At 41.6% G+C, this 14510-nt stretch overlaps 1 protein-coding gene across 1 annotated transcript; it reads right to left on the reverse strand.

The window, feature by feature from the left end:
* Positions 1–4871: 4871 nt before the first annotated feature.
* On the reverse strand, positions 4872–13487 carry LOC113884249 (glutathione S-transferase omega-1-like). The gene is made up of 6 exons (XM_027528603.1): positions 12975–13487; positions 12676–12784; positions 9241–9463; positions 8537–8635; positions 5882–5988; positions 4872–5100 (listed from the first exon to the last, which is right to left on the reverse strand). Exons 1-6 carry the CDS (start codon positions 13006–13008, stop codon positions 4947–4949), a joined length of 726 nt encoding a protein of 241 aa, XP_027384404.1. The 5' UTR covers positions 13009–13487; the 3' UTR covers positions 4872–4946.
* Between the last annotated feature and the right edge of the window lie 1023 nt (positions 13488–14510).

The raw sequence follows: 14510 nt of genomic DNA on the forward strand, positions 1-14510 counted from the left end.
TGTGCACTCTCTTCAACTCCCAGTATACATTTCAGAGCAGACCCTTTTTAATTACTAAGGACATACTGCCAACAGCCCAGCAATACAGAGGTCACTTGGATAGCTCCTTCATCTACATGAGATAAAGGGGTTAACTAGCCTTTGCTCTGACCCTGAATCACTGCAGATGGTGATTGGAGCCATGACATTAAAAGACGCTTACTCCTTGGAAGGAAAGTTATGACCAACCTAGACAGCATATTAAAAAGCAGAGACATTACTTTGTCAACAAAGGTCTGTCTAATCAAGGCTATGGATTTTCCAGTAGTCATGTATGCACGTGAAAGTTGGACTATAAAGAGACCTGAGCACCGAATAATTGATGCTTTTGAATTGTGGTGTTGCAGAAGACTCTTGAGAGCACCTTGGATTGCAAGGAGATCAAAATAGTCAATCCTAAAGGAAGTCAGTCCTGAATATTCATTGGAAGGACTGATGCTAAACTGCAACTCCAACACTTTGGCCACCTGATGTGAAGAGCTGACTCATTTGAAAAGACCCTGATGCTGGGAAAGATTGAGGGCAGGAGGAGAAGGAGACAACAGAGGATGAGATGGTTGGATGGCATCACCGACTTAATGGACATAAATTTGAGTAAACTCTGGGAGTTGGTGATGGACAGGGAGGCCTGGCATGCTGCAGTTCATGGAGTCGTAAAGAGTTGAGCGACTGAACTAAAATGAACTGACCGGTACATAAAAAAGAAACAGTCAACATACCCATGTCATGTGAGAGCTTCTGGTAGACAAGGAAATTAGTCCTGATCAGGTAAATGTGACACTCACATAAAGGAAGTATAGTATTTCAAATAGTTGACTTTCATATAAACAGATTCTAAAGGGAAAAGCCATATGAGGAATGTGAAACTCTCTAAATTCAAAGTAAATTATACTAACATGTATTTAATGCTTTATGTGTATTAACTCACTAAATCCTTAAAATAATCCTACAAGGATTCTCTTCTTACCTCATTTTAAAAGATAAGTAAACTGAGACTAGCAAGGTTAAGTCACTTGACCAAAGCCTGATAACTAGTAAGAGGTGGAAGGAGGTTTATGAAGCCTGGAAGTTTGATTTCCAGGGCAAGTCACTCCATCTAGAATCTTAATCTATATCAGAGATGGGCAAACTTTTTCTGTTAAGGTCAAGACAGTAAACATTTTAGGCTTCTCAAGCCATCTTGTCTCAGCTACTAAACTCTACCCTCGTAAGGTGAAAATAGCCGTAGATAATATGTAAATAAATGGGCATGGCTGTGTTCCAATAAACCACTATTTATGAATAGTAAGTTTGAATTTCATATACAGGTATATTTTAACAGACTACTTTTTAGAGCAGGTTCACAGAAAAATTTAGCAGAATATAGAGACGTTTCCTACCAACCTATCCCCACACATGCATAGCCTCCCCATCAACATCCTGGATCAGGGTGGTACACTTCTTACAATCAATGGATCTATATTGAAACATCATTATCACCCAAAGTGTAGTTTGCATTAGGACTCACTGTTGGTGAATTTCACGTAGTTTTCACATGTTATAAATTATACTTCTTCACTGAAATGTTTTCCCCTAACTATTCTTAGCTCTTGAACTGCAAAGAAATGAGCAGTGGGCTTGGCTTGACCCTCTGGCTTTAGTTTGCCCATCCCTGGTATACACTGATGATGACTGGATTAGCAACCAAGCTGAGGATTCCATTGGAAAAGTAAAAGGTTCCTGGGTCCATCTTTCTACTATACTAGAAGAGAATGTATTTTCATGTTGTGTCCCCTTATTCCCACCTTTTCAATAAAACCAACTCTGAGAGCTGGTAAATATTGTTTATTAAAAATACAGCTGACCCTTGAACAACTAGAGACTTCAGGGCACTGGTCCTCCACTGTCAGCCCTTCACATCTGTGCTTCTACACCTGCAGATTCAACCAACTGCAGACCATGTAGTACTGTAGCATATATTCAGTGAAAAAAATCCAGGTATCCATGGACCCTTGCAAATCAAACCCATGTTGTGCAAGGGTCAACTGTATACTTGTATTAATATATGGGAAGTCATGGGGTGAAGGTCTATTTGATGTAGTCAGGGGAGAATGGACAAAGAAGTGGAATGTTTTTCCTCTGAAGGGAAGGAATATTGTCAAGGTTCTCACTTGGCACTATATTCAAACCCTGACCTTGGCACTTAGGCAAGCTATCTAACCTCTATGATCTTCATCTTCCTCACCTGTTAAATGAGAACACGAAGTACCTACTCGATGGGTTTTGAGTATCAAATGCAATTGTTCAGGTGGCTATCTTCAGTATAGTAAGAGTTTAGTCTACTTCAAAATTAATGATTAATCCTAGTGAATAAGGACACATTTTTGATAGTATAGTACATTCTGATTTTATATCCAAAAAGATAAAATGCACTGCGATTGAGCTTTGCCTTGCACATCAGAATTAAAGTTCAACTCAGAACGCTTATTTCACCAGTTACCTATTTAACAACAATTGAATGGGCTGAATGCTGCAGGTTACATTTCAGTTTTTAATCTTACCACTGAACAATATGGTTACCCTAGAAAGGTTTTAATTGTGACATTTAAGTTTAACCCTATTTTCTCATTGAGACTCAGTAAGTACCGCTTGGAAATCCTCTTTGTAAATTTCCCTTGTTTGTTATTATATCATGTTTACACCTCTATTATACTGAGTCACTCAAGCAAGGAATAAATGGTAATTGGGCTACATTAAACCTACTCCAAATTGGTTTCCAGAGACTTGAAGTATGATGGAATCTGTTTTGAAAATGTGGAGATCTTCAGTCCTGGGTGAAGATGTCTTAAGCTTTCTAAGAAAAAAAAGTGCCACCACAGAAATAATCTTTTCACTCTATTTACATGAGTCTCTGTTTTGAGGAGAGGAAATGGGGTTTGCATTTTGCAATTTTTCAAAGTTATTTTGTCATACTAATCTCGGATAGTGGAAGAACTTGGAAGACATTCCTCTTAATGTTTCAGAAGCTTGATTTACATGACAGATTATGTTACTGAGAGTTCCACTATTGTTCACCAAGTTCAAAGAGTTAGACAAGTGAGGAAAAAGGCTCTTTTGCAAATGGGCCTAGATTTAGGACTTTTCCCCCCTTTAAGTTAAAGGTATTCGCTTTAAAGACCTGTTTCTTATTCTCAAAGTAGCTTTTTTTTTTTTATGTTAAAATCTTTGATGAAACTTTCGTGAAGACAGTTGGGCTTCCGTAGTTGGGCTTTCGTCTAAAAGTGTTAGGCAAAATTAAAAATCGGCAATCCCATTCTGGGTCCCCAAATTCATGAAAAAATCTCAAGTTTCAGAATTGACGTCAAACCCCTCTCCCCTTCAATGCTACGCAGGGCCAAGCAACCCACCCGGTGCATGCAAAATGATAGACGCCCCCGAGGCACCTCCCGGCGCGCGGCAAACGGGACCGGATATGGAGCTGGGGGAGGGGGGGGGCGGGTCGGAGAGAGAGGCGGGGCACAGGCGGAATCCGCCCCTTAGAACGCGACTCTATCCGCCAATTGGCTGCGGCGCCCGGAGCTTCACCAATCCGCCAAGCCTTTGGAAGCGCTCCGGTGGAAAGCTGAGCTAATGGGCGGCCGCGTTACAGGCTCCTGGGTACCGGAATCTTGGATCCCAACGGGTATGTGGCTGGCCAAAGTGGAAGCCGAATAGTGGCTGGTCGTGGCACCTCAGCGCCCGGGTCTACATCCGACTGAAGTCCGCCCGCAGCGGACCCGGGCTTGTTGGGTGGGGCAGGCGGACGGCAGCAGAGATGAGTCAGCTCGGAGCGTGGGCATTGGTGGCGGCGGAGGTGGGCGGCTGGAGACCTTTTGTGAAGTCAGTCAGTTCGCTGCTGCCTCCTAGGGTGCGGCCCCCAGGTCGCCTGCATCACCATAGGACGAAAGACCCATTTCATATATGTACTCCTGGGCCCACCCGGACCTACCGAATCGGAAATCCAGGGGTGAGCCTTAGGGGATTGCTAGGCGCTCTTTTAAGAGTATGAGGGCAGGTTGAAACCGCTCCCTAGTTCTGATATAAGAGCCCTGTACTGCGTATGTTCTCCAGCACTTTCCTCCAGCATCTTAAGACTTCAGTTAACCTCAGGACTTTAATTGAATCATCTGTAGAATGAAATGATGCTCTCCGGACCTACTTTCTCATGGAGGTGATGTGATGATAGAAAGTGAATAGTAAGAAGCCCAATGAGCTATGGAAGTGTATAAAGACATTAGTATTTCTGAATTACTCATCCAGCTTTAAAATGGATGTGGCCTTCTCAGCATTTAGTTATATACATGGAACACCTTTTGTGCTGGGCAGCATAGGATTTGGTAGGAAGGATTTTGAAAGGGTTAGTGACTGAAGCCTGAGAGAGCCAATAGGAGACCACCTAGTCACTTGGCTTTGAAGTTAATGTGGGTCTGGACTTCAGTGGCAACAGCAGTTATTACTGTTGTATAAAAGGCATGAAACTGAGTCAGACATGGAAATGAAAGAATGAGGAATTGAGAAGTTCTTAACTCAGAACCTAGAAGACAAACTTGAAAGGGCATCTCTTGCAATGACAACACAGTATCTATTTGGAAATGTCCTATGGGCAGTTAAAAATCCAGATTGACTTCCAGCTCTCACTAGAGGTGACTTAGAAATTTTCAGCATGGAGTGTGATAGAACCCTTAGAGTCATATGAACACCCTGAGACAGGAAATGTGTTTATATTGCTGCAGGGGGGCCTTGAGGAAAGCCCACAGTGTGGCCAAATTTGGTGTCAAATCAGAGGTGATTCAGTAAGACATGAGAGCACGTGGTAAAATAAAACCATGGTATTATTCATATTAGTGAAGGAAAGTATCAGCTATGTCTTCATTGCTGACTCGTCCCCATCAGAGTCCATAGTCATAAGCCTCAGGGCTGTTCTGCAAGTAGAGGTTGAAGAAACCTTGAAAGGTCTTCACGTCAGTGAGGAGAGATGATACTGTGGGATCCTTCTTCATGGCTGCCATCCACAGCTTAAGAGTTGGAGCGTGGTCTACACACCTGTGGGAGATGGAAATAATGAAGGGATGAACTAGGCTAAGTAGGAAGGCATTGCAAAGGCTCCTATAACTCTACAGTTTCATATCATTTTCCTCTAATCTTTTCAAAGCATTCTTTAGAAATACTTCTTTAAGATGTGCATAATCATAAAATATGAGATTTGGAAGATATTGTAGAGGTCCTTGTTTTGTGGAAGAGGAATCTAAGACTAGAGTGAAGTGACTTGCTCAGTTAACCTGAGAACTTGTCCAAACTAAGAGACTGATTTTTTTTAAAATGAGAATGTGAAAGACAATCAAGAACATGACATATTTATTACTCTGTGGTCAGACCATGACTAATAGCAACTGAGCAGTTCTAAGCTCTAGGAAATGGGAGTAAGCCAAGGTGGCTGCTAAACTTCAAAACATGGAGTTTGGGAAACAGTGTGGGACTCTTGCTGGTAAATGGAAGGTGGCATTGGTCACACAATCCTGCCTGATGTCCTTACGAAAATGTGCATCCTTATGGGTTTTTAACCAGGAGGGGAGAAGTAAATCACTTTTCAAACATTTTACTACCTGTTACAGAATTCCCCACCCCTGCCCAGCCCAGAGATGGGAGAAAATGGAGGGTGTAGGTATAGGACATGCTCTGGAAAGTCCAAGTCTCCTCCTGTCTGCTTGTTCCCATTCATGTCAGTTGAATGAGATACATTAATTTTTGTCTATATGAAAGGTTAGTATATATTATTCTGGTTATCACTGTCCTAAATTATGCAAAAAATATTCAAGTGTCTTACTCATTCAACTCCAGAGCTTCCAGACGTTCAAACCAGGGCCAGATGAGGTAATCAATCATAGAAAGAGAATTGCCACCAAAGAAGGTTGTCTTCTTATCAGTCAGAACCTGAATATTAAACAGCATAAGAATACTGTCCATCAGGACTAAAATGGATAAACTGTGCAGTAGTCATATGCTGGAACACTACAAAGAATAGGAATGAACTATACACAACACACACAACCTCAGAAACTTGACCTTGTATGAAAGAAGTCAGACCCCAAAATGTATATTATATGATTCCATTTGTACAAAGTACAGAAATCATCCAAAACTAATATTTACTAACGTTCACTTTGTAAATTCAAGCTGTACTCTTACGCTTTGGGTAAGTCTCTGCATACGATACGTCAATAAAAACTTTACTGAAAATAAACTGGACACAACTAGATTAACTATTAAACAATGCCATGTAAAATTCTTTGAAAACCAAGTACAAAGTATATATCTGAAATTTAAGGAGGTGAATTAATATTATGGTTTTGCAAACAGAAGATTGAGAATATTATCTGGCTAATAAACACCAAAGCATTTTATAAAACATCCATGATTTTTCTCAGGGCCCTTATAACATCCTACATTGTAGATAGATTATATCTACCTGAGTATTTATTTTTGGTCTACTATCAAACCAATTATCTAAACAGTATGGACTGCCTCTCACTTTCTACCTCCCATACTGTTGAGCAGAGTGCCTTGTAGTTACTAGGCACTCAGAATTGTACAATGAACCAATATTGTCTAGGTCTGTCCTTAAATTGTAGGGCCTGGTAATTATATTATGCATAAGTTAAATTAAGTATGATAGTTTCAGTCAGAAGGAAATACTCTCTCAGCAGCCTGAAACATGGAAATAGTACCACTTACTTTTACCGCATGAGTCCTTAACCTGGAGTCTGAAATTAGATGGGAAGAAAATTATATGTCCCCCAACTAACCCCAAATTTAGTAGGTAGTATGTGGATTTTCTACTGCTTGGGGACTTGGCACCTTAAACCTCTACCTTGTTCAAGAGTGAGTTGTAGTTGTACATAGAGATTTTTTTAAATCAGGAAACATGATTCTCTTTCTGTATATATGAGAATATGAAATATGTAACTTTAAAGAAAAATATAAATTACAAAACTGATTCATTACAAATGAATTACAATTCATTACAATCCAATTACAAAACTGGAATACAAAAATCCTAAAAATCAATTAACATTAAGGAAACTGAACTACTGATAAAAACTCTACCCCTATAAAATACACCGGACTCAAATGTTTTACACAAATTGCCAAACCCTATCAAATGGTTTCAGAACTTAGAAAACCAAAGAAAGTAATGGGACTCATTTTATGAGTTGAGAAAATCCCTGATACGAAAACCAACTAGTGAATTCCCTGGGGGTCCAGTGGTTAGGACTCTGTGCTTTCATTGCCCGGGGCCTCCTGGCATGGCCAAAATAACAAACAACCACAACAACAACAAAAAAAACACAAAGATATGATAAGAACAAAGTAGTCTCTTTTATGAACAAATGTGCAATAATCAAATATCAACTAGTTTTAAAATATATATGAAAATCCATTGAAAGCAAGTGGGTTTTACACAGTAATACTGGCATGGTTCAACACCAGAAAAATCTGTCAGTGCTACCATAACTATTCACCAGATTAAAGGGAACATATTCAGTGAACATTTCAGCAGATGTAATAGATGAAGACAAAACACTCAATAAAATCCAACACTTTCATGACTTTTTAAAAAATATTCGCAAACTAGTAATAGAACTTTCTTAATGGGAAAAAAAGCTTTGAAAAAATCTACAGTAAATGGCAACCCACTCCAGTATTCTTGCCTGGAAAATCCCATGGACAGAGGAGTTTGGTGGTTTATAGTCCATGGGGTCACAAAGAGTTGGACACAACTGAGTGACTTCACTCACTTTACAGTAAACTTCAAACTTACTGATAAAAGGTTAGGATGCATTTCCATATGAGACAAGAACTGTGTCTTCCCTCAGTAAAAACCTAAGGCTGACTGTGAATGGAAGAGAATTCCATATAAAGGTCCAAATAGCATCTCTCCCACAAAGGAGGAAAAAACACACCTGGGTTTCCCCAAGCGTGTCTAATGGCAGACTCTTGTGGGAAATGTTCATTATATAATAAACATTTTTATATAATTTTAAGTTTTAATGTATAAAATAATTTTATTTCCATAAAGTTTATTATATAACATAAGTGGAAAAAACCACAATGACTTATGTTCTGATTATAGTTAACGTTTTAAATATATGTTCAAGGATTGAAAACAAGCATGGAAAAACATAAACAGGTGTAAAGCTGTGGAAATTTGGTTGAAATTTTTCCTTAATATTTTGTGTCAGTGCAATAAAAAGTTTTAAAAGCAGGCCCATGACAAAACATTTTTAGGTATTTTGGTTTGTATCTTAAATACAGCAGCTTACAGCTGCTATCTGTTGTAAATGAAAATTTCCTATTTGATGCTATTTCTAAGTACCTTAAACTCATTTTGGAGATGGGAGTATGAAGAAAAGAGGAGAAATGAGTGTGGGTATAATATATCACTTAATCCAATAAGAATCAAGGAGAAGGGATTGATTACCTCCTCTAGCTTGGTGATTTCTTTATGCAATTCTTCTTTTAGGCCAGAGCAGTCTTCCTTATTTTGTGTTCTAAGAATCTTCAATATCAAAGGTGGTACCTAGACAGAGAATAATGTCTTAGTTTATCAGTGTGAGGCTAACCATACTGACCCTGTCACATAAAGGCAGGATAGAACCCTCACAGTCCGTGTCAGGGTATTCTATACACTTGATATGTGCACGAGTTCCTCTTCACAGAGGTTATATACTGATCCTAGAAACAGTTTTGTTACCAAAGATGCTATACTGTTCAGGATTTTATAAGCTGCAAATAAGCCATTTTGGTGAGTCTGAATCAAATATATCTTAAAAGGACACTGAATGGCATGTACTGTACATGAAAGAGACTTGAAGACAATTTGGCAAAGTGAGAAGGAGAAAGAGTCTTTTAGCAAGAATAGAGAAGAAGGTGGCAAGTTTGGGAAAAATAAAAATATTCAGCATGACATGAATATAAAGTATTAGGAGAACAGTGAAGAGATGTAACTTTGAAAAGTAAACAGGGTCCAGATTATGAAAGAGCTCATTGGACATGTCAGAGCTGGCAAGAGCATAATCCTGTTTGTCTTTCCCTCCCAAATCACTGAACCTAGAGTGACAGCACTGATTCAGCTTTAAAAACAAAGATATTTTCAATAGGAGCTGAAATTTCTTAAACACGCACCTTAGAAAAGGACTCCAAGACCATCTTTTGGCAAGCTTTCTCATAGGGGTCGCCTGGCAACAGCTTCTTCCCTGGATATGCTTCATCCAGGTACTCACAAGTGATGGCAGATTCACAGATCAATTGACCCTGACTGGTTTCCAGAACCGGCACCAGGCCTGAGGGATTCTTCTTGAAGAACCACTCAGGCTTATTTTTCAGGTTGATGTTGATGACTTCATGCCTGAAAAACACAGAAGACAGTGAAGACAGTAACATTTTTCTTGTATTCCTGAATAAAATGTCATTGGTCCCATCACCCACTGAGCTGATCAGACCCCAATTTGGGAGTCAGCGTGGCCTTTATTCCTTCCCCCTGCCCCCTCTTCCTCAAATCACCTGGATCAGCAAGACCTGTCAGCTAGACCGTCAATTCAGTCTGACTTCATCTGCTTCTCAGCTTTAACACTTGCCACCTCGTTCAAGACATCACCTGCCTCCTGAATCTCTATAGCAGTCCCACTGGCCCCTGTGCTTCCCCTGTGACCTCCCTATAGTTCATTCTCCACATCCATTTACAAAAGTAAATTGGAGGAGGCCACCTCCTGCTTGCTTACAGCCCTCAAGTGCTCCTCACTGCAGTGAGGATAAACTCTAAACCTCTTCCCATGCCATGTGATCTGGCCCCTGCTTACCTGTCACATGTTTCCTATGACTTCCGGTTTGGTCATTATGATCTGGCCACAATTACCTTTTTCAATATTTCTTGAATTACTTTCTCCATTGTACTGATGATACATAACAAATTACTTTGCTCACTTAATTACATGTTTGTTATGTCACCTCCCTACAATATAAGCTCCAGTAAAGCAGTGATCTTGTGTGTCTTGGTCATATTCATAAACAAACATGTAAGTCAGCAAAGTTTTAAACAGATTTATATGCTATGAAAAAATATATAAACATTTTCAGATTGGTACTCAGTACACACTGGTTGAATAAATAAGTGGAAATGCTTCAAGACTGTCAATTAGATATTCCATTTGGGACTAAGATGTATCTTAATTGCAAAAATAAATCAGCCTACTAATTGAGTTTGTCCACACCCGCTATATAGAATCAATATGATAAATTCCTTTTGCTAATTTGAATAGAAAGCTAGTCATTTTTTATAAGAATATTAGAGAATCCAAAAAATTCAACCACAAAATAAGCTCCCAGATTAAATCTCCATGCATTGATATTTTTTAAAACTGCCACATGGGTAAACACACTAAGTAAACCCATAAAGAAGAAACAGGTGAAGTCCAGACTATACTAAGATTGTTTTTAGATCTAACTTCTCTCTTGTCTGAGAGATTTTAGGGGAAATAAGCGGAAGGGAAGTTTCATATAATTGCTACAGCCAGATCCATATCATTTCAAAGCTGGATGAGTGTTCAATAGAACAGATTAGTTACTCAGAAATAATATACCCTAACATCTTTTGTTTCCTTTCTCCCCATCCACCTCAGAAGCTACAATAGTATTTAGCTTGAGGTACCATTAAATACACAACCCCACCCTCTCCACCATGGAAACAAAGGAATAGCCAGATTGAATACTGGCATCTGTGTGTATGTATTACAGGGTTCGTCTGCTGACAGATTACTGTATACTCAGACACAAGCCACTGTAAGAACAATGAGGCTCCCTGCCAATCAAGATTTCTGCAATTTCATACTGTGAAAAGAAAGGGTAAATCCTGGGCTTTTGTAATAAGGCTCTCAGAACACATATGCATTTTGGTATCTTGGTAATGATGAGCCAACAGGGCGACATACCTGCTGCAACAAGTTGGAAGATGAGAGAAAACCGTGCTTTAGTAGATTCTGTCATATGGTAAAGTCTACCACCTCTCTAATCAAAGTCTCCTGGGACTTAAAACTAACCCATGAACATAGTATGTCAGTTGCTCAGTCATGTCCGACTCTTTGCAAGCCCATGGACTGTGGTCCACCAGGCTCCTCTGTTGTTTGCACTGTTCGGCAACAGTTACCACCCTTCACTCTCCATACGTGCACTTTTATGATAAGATCACTTTAATTTTCCTTTGGAAAACTGTCCCAGAAAGATAAAGTTTTCAATCTAGAGTTCCAGAGGGGCACTAACCCAGAACTCTGTGCCTCCAAATTCAGCTGTCTTGATCCTGAACTTTTCAGTTGTATGAGCACAAGATATGTCATTTTTCAATCCAATTGAATTGGATATCTGCTATGTATTGATAAATGTTACTAAACGTTAAATATTTTGCTATGTATTTAGAATCAGTTTCATCTAAAGACACAAGAGTTACTGAAGTGATTAATCCAAAAATAATTTGTTTTTTTTTCTTTAGAATATATAGCTTACTTTTTTTAGGGAAAAGTATTGCCTGCTTAATTCTCCCTCTAGCAGGCTAAAGTTAATTTTAAAACTCTAAGCATATAGATGAAAAGTTTCTTTGGAATGGGGGCTATGTTTTAAACTCCCACATCACAGGTATTTGATGTCTGTTCAACAGATCCCAAAGGTCACTGGAAGAGAGGCAGTTCCAATGGCTGTTCAAGTCAGAGAAAAGTCAATGACTTGGATATTTCCTGTAGATAACTAGTTTCTGTGGGGCTTCCCCAAAATCTGAATCTTAAGACAGAGACACTTTATTTTATTCAAAAACTCAAGCTATAAGAAAATGCACCATATAGTTAATTCAGCACTCTACCAGTAGGATAGTCAAGGTCTGGACTCTGTAGTAGGGTAAATTACCCACTGTTCAGGAAAGGGCTATATCCTCAGAATAAATGCAAACAATATATAGATAAATAGGATGTGAATGAAATGGGATGAAGGAGAAGGCAGTACAGAAGGATTTAGGGATGTGCCAGAGCTAAAAGAGCCGTTGCCTGTGATTCCCATTCCAGTGATCTCTGCATACCACCAACTTTACTGGAGCCCCAGCTTTGCTGACCCATAAAACGGTTAGGTTAATCTAAACGAGATGTCCTCAACTGGTGCAGTGGTCTATGGCATTCCTTCCACTCCCCACCAGGGGAACAGAGTTCATAGCTTTCTACGCATGCAATAAGTCGCTTCAGTCCTGTATGACTCTTTGCAACCCCATGGACTGTAGCCCGCCAGGCTCCTCTGTCCATGGGATTCTCCAGGCAAGAATACTGGAGTGGGTTGTCATGCCCGCCTCCAGGGGATCCTCCCAACCCAGGGATCCAACTCGAGTCTCATTGTCTCCTGCACTGGCAGGCGAGTTCTTTACCACTAGGCCTTTATCACCCCGCAGAAGGCTGAGAATAGTGTATTTGGCAGTAAAGAAAGCTGTGGGGACCCTATCAGAGATTCTCATACCCCGCCCACGGGCTGCCCAAGCCTCCCCAAGCCCCTGGTTCCGGGCAGGCTGGGAGTGGCCCCTGCCTCGGTCCTCACCGGATACCCTTGGCCGTCAGGACCAGGCGAGTCCTCTGGGCATACGGGCAGAACCTCATGCTGTAGACACGGATCAGGCCCTCGGGGACGGGCCCCGGGGGGGCGCTTCCTGCGGAGAGAAGCGGACGCGGTTACAGCCTGGACCGCAGTGGGGACATCCAGCATCCGGCTGGTTTCCCGCGAATGTGAAGTCTCCTAGGCCGCTCGGCTCCGGAGCAGAACCACCCCACCGCCCCCACCCTCCCCCACCCCCCCACCCTCCCCCCAGCACGCGTCGGATCACGGTCGGCAGGTCTCACCCTTGCCCAGGCTCCTAGCTGATCCTCCGGACATCTCGCCGCCGCACAGATAAAGCTGGCACCGGGGTTCGTAAGGGTTTGCAGGCCAATTAAAAAGTCGATCGCCCCGCCTTCCCTCTTTCCCTCCCTCCCTTCCTATCAGAAGTAAACCAAACCCGCGCGCAGAAGCCCTCCGGGGCGGCCCTGCCCCGCACTCTGCTGCATTCCCCACCCTCTGCAAGAAGGAACACGCCGCAGCCCGCTCGCCTGGTGGGTGATCACGGCCGGACGCCACCCCGTAAGCCCTGAGGCAGCGCCGGCCTTCCGGGTTTGGTGGGGGTTAAGTCTTAATTAAAACATCTCAGGTGGCGACTGTGCCAGAGTTCATCGTGCTGGCCAAGAGGTGCTGACATATCGAGATGCACAAATGACGCTCAAAATCCTCAGAGCCCTTTCCTGACCCCGAAGGATGGTGGCCTTCACTTTGTAAGTGAGTGGATCCACGCTCCACCCAGACCCTGACCTCCCACGCCAGGCGCCCTGGCGGCGGAAGGCGAGCTCTGGCCGCAGTCACGTGGCTCTGACTTAGTTGCAGCTCTTCCTACCCCAAGGTTTCCAATACTTAAGGGCCTGTGGCCTGGGCTCCAGTGCTTGCTCAAGATTCCAGAACATGCTCTCCCAAGGTTCCTTTCCATAGCCCAGGGCCAGTCGTGGAGCCACCTGGAGAGCCTTTTCCCTTTTTCTGTCTGGACTAACTTAATATGACTACTGGGAGGGTTGCTGTCCCTACTGTTACTCTTAGGACACATCCTTTTAATTTTAACCCAAAGGAAACAGTACAAATTTGGATATTACTAGTATCTGAAGGATAATGCTGCTTTCAAAAATCTACTAACTATGGGGATTTTGAAGCTCTAGAAGGCGTACATGCTCAAAGTCAAGTAGGTTAGTGGATTTAGTCTATAGGTCTATGAAAATTGTCTGGCCAGGTCATCCACTCATTCAGCCCCTCTTAATTAGGAAAGAGGGGCTTCCAGAGCACATAATACAGATACTGGAAAAGAGTACATGCTCAATCGCTCAGTCGTGTCTGACTCTTTGTGACCCCATGGACTGTAGCCTGCCAAGCTCCTCTGTTCATGGAATTTTTCCGGCAAGAATGCTGGAGTGGATTGCTATTTCCTACTCTCTTTGGAAAAGAGTAGTCAATGTTTTATTTGACTACTGTGCCATTTATTTATTATTATAAAAAAAGCTGAGCGCCGAAGAATTGATGCTTTTAAACTGTGGTATTAGAGAAGACTCTTAAGAGTCCCTTGGACGCCAGGAGATCCAACCAGTCAATCCTAAAAGAAATCAGTCCTGAATATTCATTGGAAGGACTGATGCTGAAGTTGAAACTCCGATACTTTGGCCACCTGATGCAAAAAACAGACTCATTGGAAAAGACCCTGATGCTGGGAAAGATTGAAGGCAGGAGGAGAAGGGGACGACAGAGGATGAGATGGTTGGATGGCATCACCAACTTGATGGACCGAGTTTGAGCAAACTTAGGGA

The sequence above is a fragment of the Bos indicus x Bos taurus genome, chromosome 26 (assembly GCF_003369695.1).
Source record: "Bos indicus x Bos taurus breed Angus x Brahman F1 hybrid chromosome 26, Bos_hybrid_MaternalHap_v2.0, whole genome shotgun sequence".
In the NCBI taxonomy this organism is placed as follows: Eukaryota; Metazoa; Chordata; class Mammalia; order Artiodactyla; family Bovidae; genus Bos; species Bos indicus x Bos taurus.

Bases quoted from the DNA above. Each gene is read 5' to 3' on its own strand.
- LOC113884249 (XM_027528603.1), bottom strand. From the start codon at position 13,008: ATGTCCGGAGGATCAGCTAGGAGCCTGGGCAAGG. The intron at 8,636-9,240 runs GTGCGTGTTTAA...TTCTCTGTCTAG, and splicing joins TCTTGGAGTCCTTTTCTAAG to GTACCACCTTTGATATTGAA. The intron at 5,989-8,536 runs GTAATCAATCCC...TTTAATATTCAG, and splicing joins AAATCACCAAGCTAGAGGAG to GTTCTGACTGATAAGAAGAC.